Here is a 23619-nt window from a genome sequence, read left to right on the forward strand (position 1 = left end):
AGGTTTCCTGAATACCCACAATGTTCCAAATCCTGTCCTGACTGTTTAAGAGCCACAGTCCAGCTTCAGAGGTGAGCACATGCCATGATAAGCGTTATCAAGCCATGGTAAGCATCTTGCCAGAACTTTATATACATTATTTCATTTAATTTATTCAGTTTCAACACACGCGTTGAGCACCTATGACATGCCAAGAACTGTTCTAGGCACTGGCAACATGGTGGTCAACGCTGTGACAAGTTCCTTGTCCTCTTGGAGTGTACATGCTAGTGGCAGCGAGAGAAAGTAAATAGTTTAAGATAGTGGTAAGTGCTTTAAAGAAAATAAAAAGGACCTCTTGAGTGAAGAGCGTTGGGTGGTCAGAGAAGGCTGTTTGAGGAGGTGACAAGCGAACCAAGGCTTGAATGTCGAGAAGTGGAGTCACAGGTACAGGAGACAGCAAATGCAGAAGTTCTGGGTGTGTTCAAGAAACACAAAGGCTGGTGTGTTGGAAGTGGTAAACAAGGGGAAAGTCAGCCATTTATGATGGAAGACAATCTAGCTTATTTATGTTCTTTAAGGATAACTACGGCTACAGTGTAGAGAATGAATCATTGGAAGGCAAGACTTGAAGCAGGGAGGCCCATCCTAGGAGGCTGTTGTGTTGTTCAGGCAAGAAGTGGTGGTGGCTTGGGCTGGTAGTGCCCAGGGACCTGGAGAAGAGAGTACAGGTTCAACAAGTATTTTGGAGATAAAGCCAACAGGGCTTGCAGAGGACTATGAAACCAGAGGATATGGAGGAAATGAAGATAGCCCCAGGTTTAGGGCTAAACAACTGGGAAGATGGTGATCCCATAGGCTGAAATAGGGAAGATATGGGGAAGAGTGAGTTTGGAGAGAGGTGCTGGGTGGGGTGGAATGCACTAAGACTTCTGTTTTGCATATTTTGATTTCAGATGCCCATTACACATCCAGGTGGAGTATTAAAATTGGCATGTTGATACAAGATCTAGAGCTCAGGGTATAGTCAGGGATTAAGATGGAAGGAATGTTTTCCATTTCTCAGGATGAGGAATCGGAAGCCCAGAGAAGTGAAAGGACCTCCCCGGGGTCACCTGTGGCTGGGAAATAATGTTGCTCAGACAGACACCCGGTCTGCCTGCTTCTACCACCCAAGCTCTTTCCACAGCACTGTTCTAGGTGAAGGTACTAAGCATGGGGGTAGGGGAGAAGGAGCTTCATTCTGAGCAAGTTGTGTCGGGATGATAGATAGTCAGGACCCTCAGAAACATTGCAAGAGTCAATCAGAGTGCCTGGGTGGAAATTAATTAGCAAATGAAGGAGAGGGAGAGAGAAAGAAAAAATGTCTGATGACCCAAGGAGTTATATTCACAAAATTTGGATTTCTGCTAGTGCCTGCAGGTCAAAGAAGTTATACACATTGCCAAAGTCTTTACTTGAACCACATGGTATCTGGTTGGACTTTTTTTTTTTTTTAAGATTTTATTTATTTATTTGTCAGAGAGAGGGAACACAAGCTGGGGGAGTGGCAGGCAGAGGGAGAAGCAGGCTCCCCACTGAGCAGAGAGCCCAACGTGGGACTCAATCCCAGGACCCTGGGATCATGACCTGAGCCGAAAGCAGACGCTTAACCCACTGAGCCACCCAGGCGTCCCTGATTGGACTTTTAAACAGGGAAAGTACTGGGGGTGTGGCGGGTAGAAAAGCCCCAGTGAAGATAAGTTCAGCCCCTTCCTAGCCACTTCCCCTAGGAGAGAGAGAGCCCCTTCTCTCCTAGCTTGTATTGGCCCCACCTCCCCCTGCCCCCATCCCAGCAGTGAGTCCTAGAGTATGAGTTGGGAGCGAAAATCATGCAGAGGGAGAAGGGAGGCACCCCAGGGTCTCCAGTCTGCCTCCACTGGCTAGGAAATTTGGAGATGCCCATGAGAGACAGGAGGAGGCAGGCAGGGGGTCAGTCCAATTTCTCTCTAAATGTGTTATCTGGAGGAAAAGATGCAGAGAAGATTGGTCTTGCACTCTGCTTCTCACAGTTGCCCAAGTGTGCTGATGATCTGAGAATTAAGGAGTCCAGGTTTGAAGCCCATCAAAGCCGTGCTTGAAATAGATCTCAGATTTCACATGATGAATATGTGTGCATCTCTCTCTTTAATTTACAAAGAGTGCCTGCCCTTTTAACCCGCGACTTTAGCTTTTTTCACAAGCGTATTACAAAGCATTTTAATGGTGAGTAGCATACTCATATTTCAACTTTATGACTTACATTGTTCAAAATGTAGTTATGGAAAGTATGCTTTAATAAAGTCACTTCAGTGTTGTTGTTTTCTTCTGCAGCAGCTACAAGCCACATATATTATTCAGAAATAGCTTGCCTTTGGACCTTTTCCTCTGAGATAGAAATTTATTTCACCTGGCTGTAAATCAGGCTCGAAGATACCTTTAATCCAGAAAAGCAGATAAAACATACTCGCTAACCCTGGTGTTAAAATATCATATCAGGAAAATAATTTTCGTTGCAAAGTACAAAGAGGAAGTGTTTTTGTAATCTGTGTGTGTGTGTGAGTGTGTGTGTGTATTCTACAGCGGCAGTTAAACCTTTCCTTTTGATTAGAAATATCACGAATCCACCAACAGAACACTTGGCTCCCTACCCTGGGGTGGAGCAGAGGTGACATGATTAACTAGCCTGTGCAAATGCTAAAGGGTGGCAAAGATGCCGAGCCATTTTTCAATCCAGAGAAGCAGCAATACTTGATTCCATTTGCATAGAGCCCCTAATAAGATTCCCCTGGCGCTGGTCAGAAAGATTGACTGGGGGTGGTGTGGCCAGGACGAACCAGTTCTCTCAGCAATAGGCATTTTTAGCTGTGATCTACCTTTCTAGGCAACCAGGGACAAGCAATAATTTTTGTTAGGGGAGCCTTAGTTGTGAGTGATAAACAGAATTTATTTGTGGGCAAGCTGTCAGGAGCTCTGTCCCAGCTGAGTAACTCTGAACCCACCACTTAAATTCTCTGGGCCTTGATTTCCACATCCTCTCTGAGGAAAGCTGCCGTTCTAAATTTTTCTGTAATCCCCAGTTCTCCCTTCATTGTTTTGCCTGGAGCCCTCCCCCTCTTTTCACCTGGTTAACACCTGGCCTGTGGTTTTCTTTATCATCTCCTAACTACAGTTCCGGCACCATGGTTTAAAACAGCATGGACCTCAGGAGTGGGAGCTAAAGTTGTTTCTACCCACTGGCCAAATTTTGCAGCGAGGAAGCTGGTCCATGCAGAGAAATGTTTGGCCAGGCTGGATAAAAAGCCAGGGCTATGCTAGTGAGGAAGTAGATCAGCCACCATTCTGACTGTTCCTTTGGAGTCCAGAGCCCTTGCGATGCATGAATATGAACCAAATATTTCACTCTGGACTGAATGCCGATCTGGCCACTGTTTCACCTAAACAGGAAAGGCCAAGGGGTGGAGGCCACTGTGCACAGAATACCCACAAGCTCATTGGTACTTGGTAAAGCATTTTACCATCATTTTAACTGAATCCTTACATAAATAACACTATGAGATGAGCATTCTTTCCCCATTTTACTGTGAGAAAGCTTAGAAGGCACAGAAAGGGAAAGTGACTTCGCTGAAGTCACATAGCTGGGAAATCTGGGGCAGGATTTATACCTGGATCTGACTCTCACTCTGTTATACCAGTGGTTCTAAACTTTAGCATGCACAGAATCACTTGCAAGGCTTGTTAAAACAAGCAGGGCCCAACCCCCAGGTCTAGGGTAAGACCCAGAATTTACTTTTTGTTTTGTTTGTTTTGTTTTGTTTTGTTTTACATGCCCTCCTAATGCCCATCACTCAGTTACCCCATCGCCCCACCCACTTCCCCTCCAGCAACCCTCAGTTTGTTTCCTATGACTAAGAGTCTCTTATGGTTTGTCTCCTTCTCTGATTTCATCTTATTTTATTTTTCCCATATTTATTTTTTAGGGTAGCCCTATTTTTAACTCTTTTTTAATGTTCCATCAGCCAACATGTAATACATCATTAGTTTTTGATGTAGCATTCAACAATTCATTAGTTACATGTAACACCCAGTGCTCGTCATCACACGTGCCCTCCTTAATACCCATCACCCTGTTACCCCATCCCCCCAACCCCCTTCCTTCTGTAACCCTCAGTTTGTTTCCCAGAGTCCAGAGTCTTTCATGATTTGTCTCCCTCTCTGATTTCTTCCCATTCAGTTTTCCTTCCCTTCCTCTGTGGTCCTCCGCACTATTCCTTATGTTCCACATATGAGTGAAACCATATGATAATTGTCTTTCTCCGCTTGACTTATTTCACTTAGCATAATCCCCTCCAGTTCCATCCATGTTGATGCAAATGGTGGGTATTCATCCTTTCTGATGGCTGAGTAATATTTCTACAATACAATATATTGTATATATGAACCACATCTTCTTTATTCATTTCCCAACCTATGTTTTTAAGTTGGTTCTTAACTTTTATTTTCTTTTTCACATATATGTTTTATAGATTTATGCCCCATACCAGCCCGTTTTTCACTCAATTCAATTTTATCTTGATATATATGTAAGTTCTGATTTCTTTGCAATTTTGGGATATAGTGTCTTTTCTTTTAAAGAATTTATTTATTTATTTGACAGAGAGAGACACAGCGAGAGAGGGAACACAAGCAGGGGGAGTGGGAGAGGGAGAAGCAGGCCCCCCACAGAGCAGGGAGCCTGATGCGGGGCTTGATCCCAGGACCCTGGGATCATGACCCGAGCCGAAGGCAGGCACTCAATGACTGAGCCACCCAGGCGCCCTGGGATATAGTGTCTTCTAACACGCAGACCAAAAATCAAGCAGGAATAGACAGATCACCCTGCTTTGTCCACCCTGAGAGATTATAATCTCTCTCCCCACCCCTCATCTTTTTTTTTCTCTTTTCTTTTTTCTTTCTTCTTTATTGTTTTGGATCATCTTGGCTTTGATGGCATATCTGTGGTAGCTTTCAACTACTTCAGATTTTTTTGTAGGTGCATTTTGCTTGGGTCGTGGTTGATATTTTGGACTCTGTACATTCCCTCAACCATACCTCAACAGAATGACTAGGAGGAGAAACTCCCAACAAAGAAAAGAACCAGAGACAATGTCCTCTGCCACAGCTCTAATGGATATGGATATAAGCAAGATGTCAGAGATAGACTTCAGGGTAGCAATTATGAAGTCAATAGCTAGGCTTGAGAAAAGCATTAGCAACAATATAGAATCTCTAAGGGCAGAAATGAGATCTAATCAGGCTGAACTTAAAAATGCTATGAATGACTACAGTCTAAACCGGATATTCTAAGCCAGGGTAAATGAGACAGAAGAATGAATTAGTGATCTAGAAGATAAAAAGGAAGGATAGAAAGGAAGGAAGCTGAGGAGGATAGGGATAGGCAGCTAGAAGCCCATGAGAACAGACTTAGACAGATCAATGATGCCATAAAACGTTCCAATGTTAGAATTACTGGGACCCCTGAGGGGGTGGAGAGAGAGAGAGAGGACTAGAAGGTATATTTGAGCAAATCATAGCTGAGAACTTCCCTAATCTGGGGAAGGAAACAGCATTTGTGTCCAAGAGGCAGAGAGGACCCCTCCCAAAATTAATAAAAATAGACCAACACCCCGGCATATAATAGTGAAACTTGGAAATCTTAGAGCCAAGGAAGCTATCCTGAGAGCAGCTCAGGGGAATCTGAGAAATCTCTTGGGGAAGAGATTTCTTACATATGGAGGGAGGAACATCAGAATAACATCAGCCCTATCCACAGAGACCTGGCAAGCCAGAAAGGGCTGGCAAGACATATTCAGGGTACTAAATGAGAAGAACATCCAGCCAAAAATACAGAATTTACATTTCTAAGAGGTTCCCAGGTGCTGTGGTGCTGCTGGCCCAGAGACCTCACTGCGAGAACCACTGTCCTAAACTATGGTGGCCATTAACCAATCCGGAAGTGTTTCTTGAGCACCTACTCTGTGCCCAACCCTGGGGACACAGAGCAAGAAGAGAGCATTGTCCTCATATAGGTTAGATTTTGGAGGGAAGAACAATCACCCCCATGAAAAAGTCAGAAGAAACTATCAGGCTGTGTCTTCTGGGGGGTAAAGCTGTGTGGTCTGAAGAGCAGGTGAGGAAGGAGGCAGGAAAGAGCAGAACCGGCTGGAGAAGGCAAGGCTGGGGCTGGGTCTCATGAGATTTGGAGAGCTGCAAGGAGAGTGGCAGGGATTTAGGGGGCGAACACACAGGGCATATGGGAAAATGCGAAGTACGCAGAGCACAGCAACCTGTGAGATCAAGGGGCTTCATAAAGATGATTACGATGATGGCAGCAGCTACCATTCATGGGACCATTACCACAAGCCGCCAGCCACTGGGCAGAACTCTTCACAAACTCGATCATATTTAATGCTCAAAGCAACCTGATGCAGTTCCTAATAGCTCTACTTATGGCCACTGCTCTCAGCTGTTTGTAGATCTGGACTCAAGGCTCCAGCAGTGGGAGTGAAGCTGGACACACAGGAGTCACCTGACTCGCTAGACTGTGTTTCTGGGGCAGAAGGAGAGAAACAGGAGTTGGAGTGTGACATGTTAGCCCTCTGCCTGCCACAAGCATGTGCTTATACTGACTAGATATGGAAGACTCTTCAGTGGCTTTTAGCAATTTTAAGGGAGGATTAATTTCTAAGACAGAGATACTTGACCACTTGGTCCTGTTTACTCTTTTCCCTTCCAAACAGGCCAGCAGTTACCTTGAAGGGAGAAAATGAAACAGGAGATAGTTCCATAATTGCAGGGCCCAGGTGACTGAGAGAAAGCTGGAGGGTTTTGTCAGCCCTTTCTGTATCATGTTCTATGGAACACCAGACCAACCAGGTGGGATGTCCCACCACAGGGTGGGTCTACAGCCACACAAGACTGGGAAAGTCCATATCCTATATCCCCACTGTTGGGGTTACAAAGCATCTTTCCTAGATTGAAGGCTCTGTGAAGTTCTTCAGTGTTTCTTCAGTTCAGTTTCTTCAGAAACCAGCTTCTCTTGGTTTTACCTCCTCATTTCCCAAATGTAGTTGATTATGAGCCACATTTTTTGGACCACCCAATGACCAATGAAGCTGAGCACCATGGCAAATGCAGTGGGGTACCCCAGCCTCTGTGAATGCTAGCCTAGAAGTGTTCACACACAAAGGGCAGCAGAGAGAGCTTTTATCTAATTCCACGTCCTGTGGCCTCATTGCAGGCTGTGTGGCTTGGCTGTCCTGGGTACAATTCCCTAAGCCACGAAGCAGAAGCTAAACGAGCTATCAGAAAAAGGCCAGGGGTTAGAGTGCGATTGATCCAGCTCAGACTTTGTAGAGGACCCTGAGCCCAGAAAACAACTGCTGTGTGGTAAAGACAGTACATTAGAGCTCTGGGAAACATAAACTGCCCCAAACAGGGAGGTGTCCTCTAGTTGGATCCAGAAGTCCCTGCAGCTCCAGGGGAATTGTAAAGAAGAGTCACTCAGAAGTTACTGGTATTTGGGCAGCCACAGAAAGTGCACAGACTCTGGTGGTCTGACCTTCTGACAAGACAGGCTGGCCCAGAGCTTGTGGAGCACTGTGCTGGCCCCAGAGACAGGCCATTCTGAGGTCAAATTCCGTCTCAATCACTTCCTCGCTATACAACCCAGGGAGAGTGACGGAGCTTCCCTGAGCCAGTTTCCTCATTGGTAAAATGGAGATAATACAATACTTATCTCATGGGTTTGTTGGGTGAGGTTTCCCAAGGGTGGTTCCACCCTAGGGCCCCATTCCTAGTTGGTTCCAAGGAGTGTCTTAATTACCACCCCAAATATTACCAAGGGTCCATACAGAGTAGCCTCCAGATCATCTGACCTAAAATTCAGCTCCTATGTTCCCCATAAGATTAATTCTCTCTCCGATGCTTCTGGATCGCACCTTGACTCCCAAGCTCAAAACTACTGTTTTCTCCTCCCAACCTGATCCCTCCACACATATCCATCCAATTACCAAATCCTGTGATGGCTTTTTCAGTTGTGTGTGCTTAGACAAGTCACTTAACCTCTCTGGGCCTCCATGTCATCACCTATGGCTTGAGGAGTAGGTGCTTAAGTCATGGCTTTCAAATTTCCTCTAAACCGTACAAGTCTCTCCATACAGCCCCTTATGATGAAATCCAAGATCTAAAACCATCCAGAGATTCTGGGTCTAGGGTAAGACCCAGAAATCTGTAGTTTTTACATCTTCCTACATGATCCTGATGGACAGCCAGCTTTGGGACCCATTGGTGAATTCTTAAACATGCAATGTTCTCAACCAATAGTCATGAATAATATTGGAGCAAGACACTAGCATTCAAGCACTAGCTCATGCCAACTTGAACCTGTTTTTCTTTTCAACTTAGGATACAGGTATGTAATCCCTTTACCTTCTGGGCCGCCTGATGTTATTTGAAATTATTCCCTTTATGATAAAGGCTGACTATACAATTTCAGGTCCAAAAGCCCAGGCAGGGACCTTCCCCATGCAGATGTGGTACTCTTGTGGGTTCCTAGCTGCAGTCAAACTGCTGACCCATACTGAGGTCCAACCAGCCAGCTTTAGTATCTTCTTGGCCCTTTAGGAGGAGAAGAGTGTTAGTAATTAAAGAGATCCAGAAGGAGATGAGTCACAAAGGAATGGGAAGAGAGGATGAGGGGAGTGATGCCTGGCTACCATGGAAGGGCAGCAGAAAGGGTGGCGGTAGGCCAGCAGAGGTGTTAATTCTCCATATTGCCAGGAACTTCCTAAACTGTTGGTAACTGCTGGTCTTCCTCATGGGCACAACAGTATTTATCCCCCACCAGAAAGCATACAGTGTGAAGTTTAATTACTGACCTACCAGGGGCTGGGATTCTCAGAGAAAGAACACTCAATGAATTTGAATTGTTCTTACACTTGAGGTCATTATTATCTTTGGGTTATGATAGAACCAATGTCAGTATTTTTAAAAACTTCCAGGTGGAGTTTCTGGAAAAAAAAAGTTAAAGATTTAGATTGGCATCTAAAAATATCTGGAGAATTCACAGACATAAAGGGGATCCAATATGATTTTGGCTAGATACTAAGAGCTTAATGATGTTTATAGCAAGTTCCAGAATTATCCTCTGTTTCTAAATCTATGCCACGGGACAGTGACATTTTGGCTTGGGTGACATTTTATACACAACCAGAGGTTAGCAAGAAGTTTGGCTCCACACCTAACTTCATACTGTAAAATTCAAAGCTTAGTAAATGAAACACCCCACTGACGGACACACTCCCTTTTGTTTACTAATAGTCTCTGAGAAATGAATACGTTTTCCTTAAAAATACTTCCTAATAACTTCCTCCCTATTTTAAAATAAAGATATAAAGATAACTGGAAGGCTCTCTGGTGAGACTTAATGTTCAAACACCCATTGCCATTTGTCTCAATCAAAAATATATGTGAAAACAAATACTGCCAATGTATCAATTGTCAATCTGTCATAGCAATACTGCTTGAAGTGTGATCAATGACCGATAATATGAACATCACCTTGGAGTTTATTAGAAATGCAGATTCACAGCTTGCCCCAAGACCTACAGAGTCAGAATCTATGGAACTGGGGCCCAAAGATCTCTGCACAAGTTGTCTTGGAAATTCTGATACATACTAAACTTTAAAAAGAACTGCCTCATTGGTTTTTTTTGTTTGTTTTTTTGTTTTTTTGTTTGTTTTTAAAGATTTTGTTTATTTATTTGACAGAGAGATAGAGAGAGAGCACAAGAAGGCAGAGCTGCAGGCAGAGGGAGAAGGAGAAGCAGGCTCTCCACTGAGCGGGGAGCCCGATGCGGGGCTCGATCCCAGGACCCCGGAATCATGACCTGAGCCAAAGGCAGCCGCTTAACCAACTGAGCCACCCAGGCACCCCAAGAACTGCCTTATTGTTGGTCAACACTTTGCAACATATATGTGTATCTAATCATCACATCGTACCACTTAAGGCGATACAATGCGATGCAATGTTATTTGTTAAATGTATCTTAGTAAAGCCGGGGATAAAAAGAACTGCTATAGAATTTGATGGGGAAAAAATCAAGGCAAAGAAAAGATGTAAATGGAGTAAATTGGCAAAATCTTGATAATGGTTGAATCTGGGTAATGGATGTGTGGAGTTCCTTGTACTCTCCTTTCTACTTTAGTTTGTTTTAAACTTTTCACAATAATAAAAATATGAACAATCATTCATCTTTTCCTTAAAAGCAACAAAAGAAATCTCTGCACAAGTATTTATTAAGTGTCTGAAATGTGCTTAACGTTGTCCTGGGGGCCCATGACTGAGGCAGAAGAGCCTAGCTAAGTACACCCCCAATCTGCTTTAAAAATGGAGGTTTGTATGTATCCTTACCTACCATGGACATTAACAAAAGGCCCATTTTTACCCATGATCTAGACTGGTTATTTTTAAGCAGTCTTTTTCCTTTTAAACCATGAGATCTTTCATTCAGCAAACTCCTAGGAAGAAATCCAATATGTCAAATAGAATGGAGCTTCTGTGGGGGAGGGGTGTGTGTGTGGGCACATACCTGCATATGCATGTGTGTACGTGTGTGTATGAATTCACATGCCTACTGGGAGTTGCAGCTCAGGGGTGAGCCCTGCCTGCTACCTCCCCCCCCCATCAGGCTTCTGAGGAGGCACTGAGAGACCCTAGGTTTCCAGACGATTGACTGAGATGTCCAAACTGGCCATGTGTAAGACAATTCTTGTTTCCCATCTGAGCAAGGAAACGTGGGCTGCCCATGGTCTGAGTATCTGGTCCTGGATGTTTGGCCTTGTTAAAGAAATGAATGAGTCTGGCTGAGCACATCATAACCTCCACGACTCCCTTTGCCAACAGATATTGATTTTGCCACCCGCAAGATCGCAGTCCGTCTGACTCAGACAAAGATTATTAATCAAGATGGCGATAACTTCAAGACAAAAACCAACAGCACGTTCCGCAACTATGAGCTGGATTTCACTGTTGGAGTGGAGTTTGAGGAGTGCACGAAGGGCCTGGATAACCGGACTGTTAAGGTGAGGACCTGGCCTGGCATTTCTACTCATATACTCTGTGTGCAGAAGCCAGCCATCTGGCTTCACAATGAAAATATGACAGAAACAACCAGGGAGGGATCAGGAGAGGGGACCAGAGTGACTTGATGCTAGCAATAAGCAAATATCGGAAGCTCAGCAGGGAGAAGCAAGCTGGCTTCTACACTAAGCTTATAAGCGAAGGAGAGATAGAGGACTGCCGACCTGTCCAGGACCTGGGGTAGGAGGCCAGCTCCTATGCCAACGTGGGCCTGACGGGCAAGGGCAATATCGTAGGGAGTGACAGTGATTTTGCAAGCTGGGTAGCACAGCTCTTCATCCCAGGGCAGCCCTACTCAGCACCAGCCAAGCATTGCCATGGAGCACGGGGGCCTCATGTTGCTAGGCTGCTTTTTTTCTTTTCAAGAGATGTTGAGAATTCATACGTTTTTATATGAAATACCTCAATTTTGGATTTTTTAAAGAAAAATGCAGTGCTAATCAGAAAAACTCAGTAGACTAAAGAAGTCAAGGTTTACCCAGTGCTAGTTACTTAGAGAAATCTCTAGCATGTTGATGGTTTCTGTCCCAGCATCACCTTAAACTCACAGGACATAATCAAGGAAATCTCCATCCACCGGAAGTCCAGACTTCTAGCCCCTTGAACTGCTTAGATATAGGTAGGACCCTGAAAGTGAGCAGACGACTCTGAGTGCACAAGTGGGGAGTTATCTCGAGGCCCGAGAACTGGACTCTGCAAGAGAAGCGGGCCCTCACCTAGAGGAGCTGTTTGTAAATAAGGCAGAGAATGACAGCAGCAGGGAGAAGTGGGGTTGGGGGCAGGGGGCAGGGGGAGACAGGGTAACAGCAGGCCCCCCTTGCCTTTTGCATCACCATGTGGTATCACAGCCCAGTGTCCAGTTGCTGCAGTGCTCACACTCACACTCAGTGTACCTGTCTTTGGTTATCCAAATCCAATTATACCTGGTCAGTCCCCACAAACAGGAACAGGGGGAAATGCAATCTCAGTCATATTTAAGGATTCCTCCATTCCAATCTTTTTTTTAAGATTTTATTTATTTATTTGAGAGTGCGTGTGAGTGAGAGAGAGAGAGAGCACCAGCACGAATGGGAGGAGGGGCAGAGAGAGAGGGAGAAGCAGACTCCCCACTGAGTAGGAGCCCAACACAGGGCTGGATCCCAGGACCCCGGGATCATGACCTGAGCCAAAGGCAGATGCTTAACTGAGTGAGCCACCCAGGCATCCACCCCCCCCCCCCCCAGTTCCAATCTTAGCATCATGCAAGAACCGCATGGATTATACAGCCCAGGAAACTTGGAAGGACTTCCAGTTTGTCATTCACCATGGTTGCCACTGACCACTCACTGTCCAGGTCCATGCAGTTTATACAAGGATGGGCAGCCTGCATATTTATAGTACCCGCTCCCTCCATGCCAATGCAGCCACCAGGACCTCTGCCCTGGCTCCCAAAGTGAGTATCTCATCTGCAGGTATCTGTGCCCTCACCCCAGCAGTGGGCCAGCCCATCAGAGTGCCACAAGGAAGCTGAATCCTCCACCCTGCCTTTCCCCTTTCACCACGAGCCCCACTCTCTCCAGAGTCCCACTCTTCTCTGGTGCTTCCAGGAGCTCTTTCAAAGTCAGAGGTCTCAACTCTCCCCCAAAGCAAGGGACATGAGCTCTGGCTGCTCTCCTGGGGTGGGGAGAAAAAGCTGTCATCATTCTTTGGCGATGACTCTAAAGCCAAGAGAGCAAGACACATTTTATTTCTCCATCAAATTGTCCTGCAACATTGATAATCTCAGCCATCAAGTCAAGGTTGAATTATATTTAGTGCTCCTTGCTAAAGAAAAGTGGGAAATGAAAAGCACTTTGGAAATGCTTCCATCAGAGCAGTCTTGGCATAAGGGCCGAAGCTTCCAGGCTCTGGAACAGCCCCTTGTAGAATCCCCTCCCTGAGGGGTTGATGAATCGACAAGGCTTCTCTGAACTGTGTGGCTGGAAGGCCAATTCCTCAGACACCAGAACGGATGGGAAATTTGTCACTGAATTTTTGCATCACTCTGCTGTTCTAGCCTAATCTGTTCACAATGATTCATTTTCCTCTCCTTTCCATTCTGGATGTGGGCTGTGGAAAAGCACGCCTGTACTCTCTGACTTCTTCTTTCATCACCTTTAATAGTAAAGAACTCACTCTTCCTAAGATAAGTTACATCCTTCCAACCCTGACCATTAGAGTATTCTGCCTCTCAACACCTACTGTTGTGCCTCTTCGCCTTTCCCCAGGGTCAGCTCGTGGTGCTGCAGAGAGAAAGAGAATCCCACTTCCCACTTCTTATCTCCGCTTTGCCCACAACAAAAAGTTGGGGCTTATACACACACACACACACACACACACACACACACACACACACACACACGAGACTGGTGGGGCCTGAGAAGTCCCCAGGACAGAATTTCCCCAGTCTCCAGCAAAAGGCTGTTCCCATGAGCATCACAACCCAGACCAGATGCCCTTGGGACTACCTACTTGCTGTAGTCTGACTGGAACCCTTCAGCTGGAAAGGGACCACAGGGAGCAAGTGAGTCTATCTCTCTGGTTAATTTCTATGGCCCGCATGTGGTGGCACGCCTGAGGGTGCACAAAGCTGTGTGTCCGTGTGCATGTGCACACATGTTCACATGTGTGTGTGCACATGGGCATACACGTATCTGTGTCTGCACGTGTGCACATGCGTCTGTGTGTGCGTATGTGCACGTGTTGCTAGAGTATTCATGCTCTTATTCTCCAGGGCTCTACTTCTGAACATCTCTGTCACCCTCACGAACCCCTCTGAGCACCTCACCATTCGGCAGTCTGGGGGAGAGATGTGTGTGGGGGGTGGAGTTGTAGCAGAGGCACAATAGGGCCCTACCTAGAGTGCCCAGATCTATGCCATCCCAGAGCAGGGGTGGTGACACCACTTTAACTGTGGGGTCGACACTTTGAGGGACCCAGGGACCCTCTTCTTCCTTCCTGCAGGTCATATATATTTTTCACTCACTACTCTGATTTGTTTCTAAGAGGATTTAAAGCCCTTTTCAAAATTACACAAGCTACCCAGAATAAAATTAAAAAGAAGTAACTGATCCTCATGTAATGGAATAGCATGCAGGCGTAGAAAGGAATGGAACACTGATACATCCCTGCATGACCTTGGGAAACATCCTGCTAAGTGAGAGCAGTCAGACACAAAGGCTACATATTGTATGACTTACATGAAATGCCCAGAATAGGCAAATCCCTAGGGGCACCTGGGTGGCTCAGTGGGTTAAGTGTCTGCCTTCGGCTCAGGTCATGATCCTGGAGTCTTGGAATCGAGGCCAACTTTGGGCTCCCTGCTCAGCGGAGAGCCTGCTTCTCCCTCTCTTCCCCACTCATGCTCTCTCTCGCTATCTCTGTCACTATCTCTCTCTCTCTCTCTCAAATAAATAAATAAAATATTTAAAAAAAAAATGAGGCACATCCCTAGAGACAGAAAGTGGTTGCCAGGGGCAGAGGGAATGGGGAGTGACTGCTGATTGGAACAGGGTTTCTTTGAGGGGCAATGAAAATGTTCTGGATTTGGACAGTGGTGACAGTTTTACAACCTTGTGAATATACTAAACATGACTGAATTGTATTTTAAAAAGGTAAATTTTATCGTATGGGAATTATATCTCCATTGAAAGCAATAAGTAATTGGGGCGGACAATCAGGGCAGGGGAAAGCAGACACAGACTACGGTGGTTAGAACAAGGAATGTCACGTGGTGTCCACGAGAGCCCAGGGGCAGCAGGCTTCTGGGGAAGCCCGCACTTGGAATTGCGGGAGGGGAGGGTGGGCGCTGCCAAAATCGCTCTTGCACAAGGGCAGGTGCGCTGGGAAGGTTTAATCATGTTCTTGGTGCTCTTCAATGTGCTTAATTTAAAGAGCCGTTGTTTTCCTTTAACAACAACAACAACAAAAAACCTCTTAGGGGACTGATTCAAATTTACAGAAAAGTTGCATGAAAATAGCAAAGACCATCCATATACTCTTTCCTGAGAACTACCTACTGTCAACGTTTTGCCCCATTTGCTTTATCTTTTGTACATGCTCTCTCACTATTATAAACATATTTTTTTCTGAACAATCTGATGTGTTACCTCTAAGTAATTCAGTGTTTCCTAAGAATTAGGATATTCTCTTATATAATCACAGTATCATTATCCACCTCTGTAAATTTAACACTGAGATAGTACCTTATCTAATTTCCCATACAGGGCTGTTTTTAACAATGTTAACTGCGGACACTGAGAGAGGGAAACTGCAGCGTGGGCCCAGCTTCCTTCTCTAATTCAGTGCAAGTGCTTCTTCTTTATCCTTTGGCTCAGAAGCAATGGTTTCCCTCACTTGTCTCCATCCCCTCAACCTCAAGATCTTTTAAGGCAATTGAGCCTCTTTCAGAGCTTCCTCTGATGCAGGGATGAGGGACACCAACTGAAAGCAAATTGACTTGTGGAATTTTAGTTCATTTAACCATTCTCTCTTCTTACTGGCTGTTTTATGTGGGAGTAAGGCTATAACATTGTAGGTATTACCATAATTCATTGGTAACCAATTTACTTAGGGTCAGAATAACTTTTAATCTTGCTGCCTACTAAGATTTATTAAAAGAAAATATTAGGACAGGCCCTCGTGCACCAACATTTTTCTTTTTTGTTCCTTCTACGAATTTGCCAAACCCCTACTACATGAGAGGCCTGGGTCAGGAGCTATGGGTAAAGTAATGAATTAGAGCTCTTTCTGCCCTGAAAGATCTCACAGTCTCATGAGGAAGCAGACAAGTAGATGGACAGTTACCATGCAGTGTCCATATTGATGGTCATGTGTGTACTCCAGGGGGACCATAGAAATCAAGGCAAGGAGGAGGGCTGGCTGAGTCATTGTCAAGAATGATCATCAATGAAGAATATATACACTCATTTATTCTCCCACATGGGTTTACCTCAAGATTCCATTTCAACAAAATAATTCAATCACAGAGTCATTCAACACTGCTCACCAAGCACCTTCTCTGCTGAGTCTGGTATTGCAGAAACAACGTGGCCTCTTCTTTCATGGAGCTTATTGTCTATTGGGGGAGATAGATACTAGTTCAGTCAACATGTATTAGGTGTCCATGATGTGTGAGGCAATGTGGGCTGGGGGAGAGGGGGTTACAAGACACAGTCCTTGCCCAAATAAGAAGACATGGGTCCTTTCTCATCCTTTTGGGAGGGAACTGAGTCCCATGACTGATGATGAGCAATGATAAATGAATATTCCTTTCTCATCTATTTGGGAGAGAATTCTGGAATATTCCAGACAACATCTCCCTCCCAGAAGAGCAAGGAGAGCAACCTGTGAATTAAGCTTCTTCAACACATTCAAAGATGTGAGGCTTCGGATGGCCCCAAAGAAGGAGGAGACGTATTTTCTTTAGAAAACATGTAGAATTTTATTGTTAAATTAATTTAGGGACTATTAATACATGCAGATGGTTTAAGAAAATTTAAACAGTAAAAAGTAAAATTTCCTTCCCATCCTGCCCTCCACCTCTCGATTCTTCCTCGGGGACGATCACCATTAAGGGCTCTTTTAGTTCCTTGCAGAGAATATGGGCAAACATATGCATGCATACACATTCCCCCCCCCTTGTTTTATGCACATGGCCATGCTCCTTGCATTTTTAACTTCACCATACACTATGGAGACTGCTCTCCTCCATAGGTATAGGACTGCCTCCTTCTTTCAAGGGCTGCATAGCATGGATGAACCACACATATTTAACCAGCCACCCACTGATGGAATTTATGAGGCTTCTAGTCCTTTGCCATAACAAACAACATTGTGATGTGTTGAGGAGTAAAATGAGGAGGGATAAAATTGTACATAAAATATATAATATGGTCAAGGTCAAATATTATTTTAGAACTAGGTAGACTTAACAATCTGTAGAAAACAAATTCGTCCCCAAACATAGACCCGAATGTGCAAGGACAGTAAATAAAGAAACACAGGTCAGTTTGTCACCAACCAGGTTTACAAGATAGAGAGAAAAGCAAACGTCTGGTCCTTAGCATAATATTGTTCACAGAAGCATAATACAGTTTGCACATACTTGGAAGAAAACCAGCTGGCATCGGGGTCATCCCTGAGAAAGGACAAGACCGATGCAAAACCACTGTCTGGATGGGAGTGACATCATCCTTCAGGAGGTGCATGTGCAGTCCTCATCTGGGCTCAGAGGCGGGTGGCCCTGGAGAACCACCTAGGGATGGTACAAATTGTCCCGAGGCAGGTGCTAGGAGAAATAAAAGGAGAAAGAGAAGCCAGAGGAGTTGGGGGTGTGGGGATGTATAATCTGTAAGTGTGTGCCCAGGAGTTTGAGCCTCTTGGGGTTCAGTAGGTTTATGGCTTCTTCAACTTGCTGCTCAGCTCAGCCTGGCCGTCCAGCATGAGCTCTGCATCTCTGCTGCCCCCCCCCCCTCCGCCCCCATACGACTAGCCAGTCTGCACTGCTGTCCGGAGGAAGCCCAACACCAGGAGCAGGGCCACCCTCCTGCTTCTGGATGATGAGGATGGCCCTGGAGCCATCTGTTGTGGTCCCCTCCTAGTCAGGTAGCTTCTCTGCCTGTATTATTGCCCCACGATAGGCAGCCCTCACCATGCAGTTCCTGTAGGGAAAATTCCCAGAAGCAGAATTTCTAGGTCAAAGAGTATACACAATGTTATATTTCAAGAGGTAATATAAAACTGCCCTGCAAAAGGATTCAGACCAATTTATATATCCACCAGCCATTTACAGAGGGGCCTGCTTCTCCACACTTCCTCTAACTCAGTGTGTTATCAAACTCTTTGATCTTTGACTGTATGATGAATTGTATCTGAAAAACAGCCTTAATTTGCATTTCTCCTATTATGAGTAAGGTTGAATATCTTTTCTTAGGTTTAAAAGCCATCTGCTGGGTTTTAGGTTGTTTTTTTTTTTCTTTTCCTTGTAAGTTGTTGGCTGTGTCCTTTTTAAAATTTCCTATTAGGGTAATGATCTTTCTCTCTTCGATTTATAGGAGCCCTTTATATATAAGGAAGTCAGGTCTTTGATATGTGTTGCAAGTATTTTTCCCAGTTTGTTCTTCATCTGTTGACATTGTGCTATTTTACCCTTCCAGAAATTTTACATCATTTATAGTCAAATGCGTCATCTTTCCCCCCGATTTGTAATGCTATCTTCACCATATGATAAAATGAGAGAGTAGAATTTTTTTTTTAAGATTTTTTTATTTTTTTTAAGATTTATTTACTTATTTGAGAGAGAGAGAGGGCATGAGTGAGGGCAGGGGCAGAGGGAGAGGAAGAAAGAGAATCTCAAGCAGTCTCCCCACTCAGTGCAGAGCCCAAAGTGGGGCTTGAGCTCACAACCCCCAAGATCATGACCTGAGCTGAATTCAAGAGTCGGACGCCTAACCGACTGAGCCACCCTGGTGCCCCTAGAATTCTTTGAAAGAGAACAGAACCAGCCACAAAAAACCGGTTTGGCAGGAATGGAAGGCATATGTGGAAAGTGAGTCTGGCAGATCCTGGCTTGGCAGAGGCTGACGGCTCTGTCCTGTAGGCAGGCAGGAACCTGGCAATGGCCGCAGGAACCGCAGCTGCGGGCTTCGGTTTGTTCCGTCCCAATCAAGGCCATACATTTGATTTCCCTGGGAACCTGTCATTGCAGACGCTGGTCACCTGGGAAGGTGATGTCCTTGTGTGCGTGCAGAAGGGGGAGAAGGAGAACCGTGGTTGGAGGCAGTGGGTTGAAGGGGACAAGCTGTACCTGGTAAGTCCCGGGGTGGGCCCAGCTCCCTTCCACAGTGCTTACACAAACTGCAGGTTCACCTCACCAGGTGCTTTGACAAGAAAAATGGCCCTGCTCTCCTCCCCTGAGCTCCAGCCAAATGCGTGTGGTCATATAGTCAGAAAGCCATTCCCATCTGGCTCAGGGCACCCCAGGAAGAAATCTATATGACTGTTTCTGTGAAAAGCTGCAATTACAATGAGAGTTCAAAATGCTGAGTTAGGAAGCCGAGATCCCAGGAAAAATGCAGGGAACCTGTTAAAGACCAGCTGAAGAGAAATGTGAGGCACAGAATGAAGATGCGCCAGAGGAGGGTGGCTCCAGGCCTTCTGACCATTATGTGAGCCAGGAAGAAGAGGGGTGGGAGTGGGATGGATAGGGGCAGGCGGGCTTGGGAACCACCTTACAGACCACAGGTGTTGGCATTAGAACAGAGCAGGAGGAACAATGGCTGATCTCCTGAAATGAATTATATGTGTCTAGATAGCTGAATTTTTCAGTCTTCAATCTTCAAGGCAATTTATGTGTCCGGCATTCATATAGTGAGAAATCTTTCACTCCTTCATGCATTCAGTCACTCATTTGTTAAATGGCTCTTCATTCGTTCAGTCATTCCTTCACCTACGGAGTCAGGCAGGTATTGGCCCCAGTGTCAGTATTCAGGTCACCGTGGTGCCCTTCAGAGCCGGGCTGGCCTCACCTGAGATCTTTATTTTGGAGGTAGTGTCAACTGGTGATAAATGGGAAGCATTCACCCTGTTTTCCATTGGCGGTTCTCCCTACCTGCTCTGGTTTGGATGATGGATTTTTTTAATTGTAGTACAATCCCCAGTGGTCCCTGTGGCTAAGACAATGGATTCATTGTCAGCTGCAATGATTTTGTGGCCGTCCCCACACTCGTATTTTTCTCTCCTCCCTCGAGGAGTCATGAGGTACAGATAAGGCCTGGGGGCTCCCTCTGTCTGGATGAAAAGCAGCATCTTGCCTGCATAGACAGGCCTGGGGGAGCCCTTCTGCCGCCCACACCCTGTTGCCCTGTCATTGCCTGGGATGCCACCAACCAACATTCCAATCACCAGGGGCCAGAAAGCCCACATCATGGAGTGACAGCCCACCAGCCCGCATATTCCCGGGCCCTTGCCTTTCAAATGCTTCTCCCCACTAGATCCTTTCCTTCTTCATGGCTTCACTGCCTTTTATAAATTAAGAGATGTTGCTTTAATCACGGGAGTAGGAAAAATCCCGCCCAAGAGGGTAATTTCTTTACATCTTTCATTTTTATAGTTGTTCAAGCTCAATCCAAGTGTCAAAATCAAATTACTGCTCCCTGCAGGGCATGCCAGCTGATTGGGTCTATGAGATGCACTTTGCCCAGAATTACTAAGTGTCCTCTGTATTCCAGCTTCCCCACCCCCACCCCAACTCACAGACACCAAGAGGTTGGGCGGGGCGGTGGGGGGGGCGGGCAGGCAGAGGAAGGCCTGGCCTGCGAGTCACTCACCCACTTTCTGACCTTGCAGGATCTGACCTGTGGTGACCAGGTGTGCCATCAAGTGTTCAAGAAGAAGTAATGGCCACAAGGGGGCCGCTAAGCCTGGGCTCCACACTCACCACCAAGGGTTCTCTGCAGCCTTTGGGAAGCAGCCGGTGGGGGGGACCCTCCCACTCCTGACAGAGCCCATTAAGACATCTGCATGGATTTTAAATAGAATGAGTGTGTAACAGTTGACAGACATATTCTTCCTTCTTTGAAACTTGGCATTAAATGAAAAAACAAAAATCACTCCCATACTTTGAAACCCTTTATATCTATCTCCCTTTATTTCTAGAACTGTCGGTTTTATCCACAGGCAAAAGTGGTGATTGCCTGCCTGGTGGTTCTCTGGGAAGCCTTTGTTGTTGTGGTTGCTGTTTATTTTTTGGTTTAGTTTTGTTTGGTTTTTTGTTAATTCGTTTGTTTGGGGGATTACTTTATCTGGAAACATTCTCTGGCTAAGATAGCATCCCCTACTCATTGCCCTTTGAGATTCATTTCTTTGGATAATACATTCATTTCTCCAAGAGTCTATTTTCAGACACATACGGCTTCCCGTTTGTGCTTTGCCTTCAGCAGCACGGGGAAAGCCACTTGTAAAGGTCTCTGCAGGTCTGTAGGACCCGCTGCTCTCGGTCCAGGACAGCCCTCTGCCCTTCAGCCCCAGGCAGAGCAACACCCGTGCAGAGGACTCCCAAGCTCTCCCAGGAAGCCTGAGTTCCAATCTCGCTGCTCCACTTCTTAGCTGGGTAGCCACGGGTGCATAGTTTGACCTCTCTATCCTTGTTTTTCTCTTCTATGACACGAAAAGACAAAAATAGCAACTCCTCCGCTGGGTCGCTATGAGGGGTAAGCAAGTCAGTGTATATGGAGTGCTTGGAGCTGGGCCTGACCCATGGCAGGAACAAGGTCCCTGCTGGCTCTGGTCATTATGTAGAGTTACTCCCTCTACAGCCCAGGGGTCCAGATGAGCGGATGCTAAGTAGTGAGGGGTCAGTACCTCCGAGGCCTCCTGGTGCTTCCAGAACATTAGGTTTGTTACTCTGAAGAATTGTATTTTCCTACTGGATACACAAATGGAATAGTGCACCTGGAGGAGCAGAGTGGTCAACAGGGACAGACTTATGGTGGATCATTCATGGGGTCCCGGGAAGGCCCTGCAGGTCAAAGCCATTTCCTTCCCCCCTCTGTAGCAGGGCCTAAAATCCCACCGCTAGGCAAGCAGTACCTTTGAAAAGCAGGTTTATCCGCAGAGAGGTAGGTAGCACATGGTATTCACCCACTCCAGTGTGACTTGAATGAACAGATTATTCATTGATCCTGAGCATCCTAAATGGAATTGAGGACAGAGAGTAAAGTGGTAATCTGGCCATGTGGACCAGGGCCAGCCTTGGCCTAAGCCCCTGTGACCAGGCAGCCATGCCTCCCGGCAAGCTGTTCTCCCCAACAGCTATGCCATGTTCCGGCACCAGGAAAGCCAGGGAAGTGCTTGGATGGGGTCTCATGCTGGCTGGGGAGGTAGGGGGGAGGGGTCTCCCCATGGATGCTAGGGAGGAGGGGAGCCTCCCGAGGAGCTGCAGGCCCATCTCCTGGGGCAGACCAGGGACCAAGGGCAGGGACTGGTGAAGCAAGCTCTTCGTCCGCAGCTCCCCTGGAGCCTCTCCAGGAGCCTCGGGTTCCTCTTTTGATGCCCCCTCCTAGTCTTGCCCTAGCCCACCACTGCCTCAAATCACTCTCTCCTTTGTCCCTCAAGAGCAAGATCCATCTGAAAGCCCACTGGGGACTAGCTGTAAAGCGTTCTGTCCATGGCACAGGTTCTAATTATTAGTAACTTGTGATCCTAGGTTTTGCAGAGTGTATTCTCGGGGGTGCTAGCCACCCCCCGCCCCGCGGTCACTGAGCTTTGGAAATGCTGCGAACTATAGCTCTGTCTTAGAAATTCACAGCGAGAAGTCCTGTTTTTAAAGCTCTGGAAAGTCCTGCAGCAAAGAAGCCAGACCTTAAACCCTGGGACCCCCTTACCCACAGCATTTCACTCCTGCACAGTGTTTTGGAAACACTGACTTGTTCCTTACATGTGCAGAGCACTTTTACAATTACAGATAACAAAGAATATAATTTAAAACTCCCATTTCCAAGTGGGATTTTCTCAATATATGTTTTCTACAAATGAAGAGTAACCGAATGGATTAGTTGACATGTGGTGCAAAAGACCCATAGTGGCTGTATTCATTCTACTGATCCTTCTTGTTCAACAAAGATGCACCTGCACTCAGAAGCAGTCCCATCTGAGGTCCTCATTTCAAAGCCAGGCAGATGTTCTGGGCCAGGGCCTGTCTTCCCGTCCCTCACGCACTGTGGGGGAGATGGGGCAGGTCACCTCCTTCCTATTTCTGTTCCTCGGTCTATTTCAAGACTAAACCATGACAGGAATGCTTCCCCCAACATGCACAAGGCTGTTTGGGAACAGAGTGGAAGGGGTCGCCTTTGAAAACCCGTCTTACACTAAGGCGGGGCAGGGCTGCTGGGAAAGACTCTCAGAACCTCAGAATGCCAGCCTCCAGGGGTGTCCTGAGAGATGGGGGGGTGGGGCTGAGCTGTGAACCAGGGGGCCTGATCTTGCAAGTTAAAGAAAGCCTGCCCCGTGAAAAATCCCAGTTCACCAATGGGAAGCACCTTGGAGTCGCTCGAGCGTGGACTTAGTTCAAATCCTGCTCTGCCCCACGCCAGCTGCACCACTGTGCGCCTCCATCTCCCCTTCCGCAGGTGAGGAATGCGGACCGTGGGACCTGCGTCACAAGTAGCGAGATGGAGCCAGATGTCAGCACAGGGCCTAAAACGGCAGCCAGTACTCACTCTCCTCCCTAATTGCACTCATTTATACACGCGTGCATGACAAGATAAGGATTCCTTCATTAAAATTCTTGCTTTCCGAAAGCTTGAACACCAACATCCCTTCCACAGTCCTCAAATTTGAAGATCACAAGAGGACGGATTAAAAACACAGGTTACCACCCCCTCCCCCTTCAAGGTTCTGGCTCTGAGGTCATGGGCAGGGCC

At 46.2% G+C, this 23619-nt stretch overlaps 1 protein-coding gene across 2 annotated transcripts in view; it reads left to right on the forward strand.

The window, feature by feature from the left end:
- RBP2 (retinol binding protein 2) overlaps nucleotides 1-20809 on the forward strand; it is a 57088-nt gene extending 36279 nt beyond the window's left edge. For both annotated transcript variants that reach the window (XM_036092284.2, XM_036092285.2), the window contains 3 exons: nucleotides 10943-11121; nucleotides 18906-19007; nucleotides 20546-20809. In XM_036092284.2, coding sequence (XP_035948177.1) covers nucleotides 10943-11121; nucleotides 18906-19007; nucleotides 20546-20596 — 332 coding nt within the window. In that variant the 3' untranslated portion in view covers nucleotides 20597-20809. The remainder of the gene's footprint in view (nucleotides 1-10942; nucleotides 11122-18905; nucleotides 19008-20545) is intronic.
- Nucleotides 20810-23619: the final 2810 nt, after the last annotated feature.

Source organism: Halichoerus grypus, chromosome 1 (assembly GCF_964656455.1).
Source record: "Halichoerus grypus chromosome 1, mHalGry1.hap1.1, whole genome shotgun sequence".
NCBI lineage: Eukaryota > Metazoa > Chordata > Mammalia > Carnivora > Phocidae > Halichoerus > Halichoerus grypus.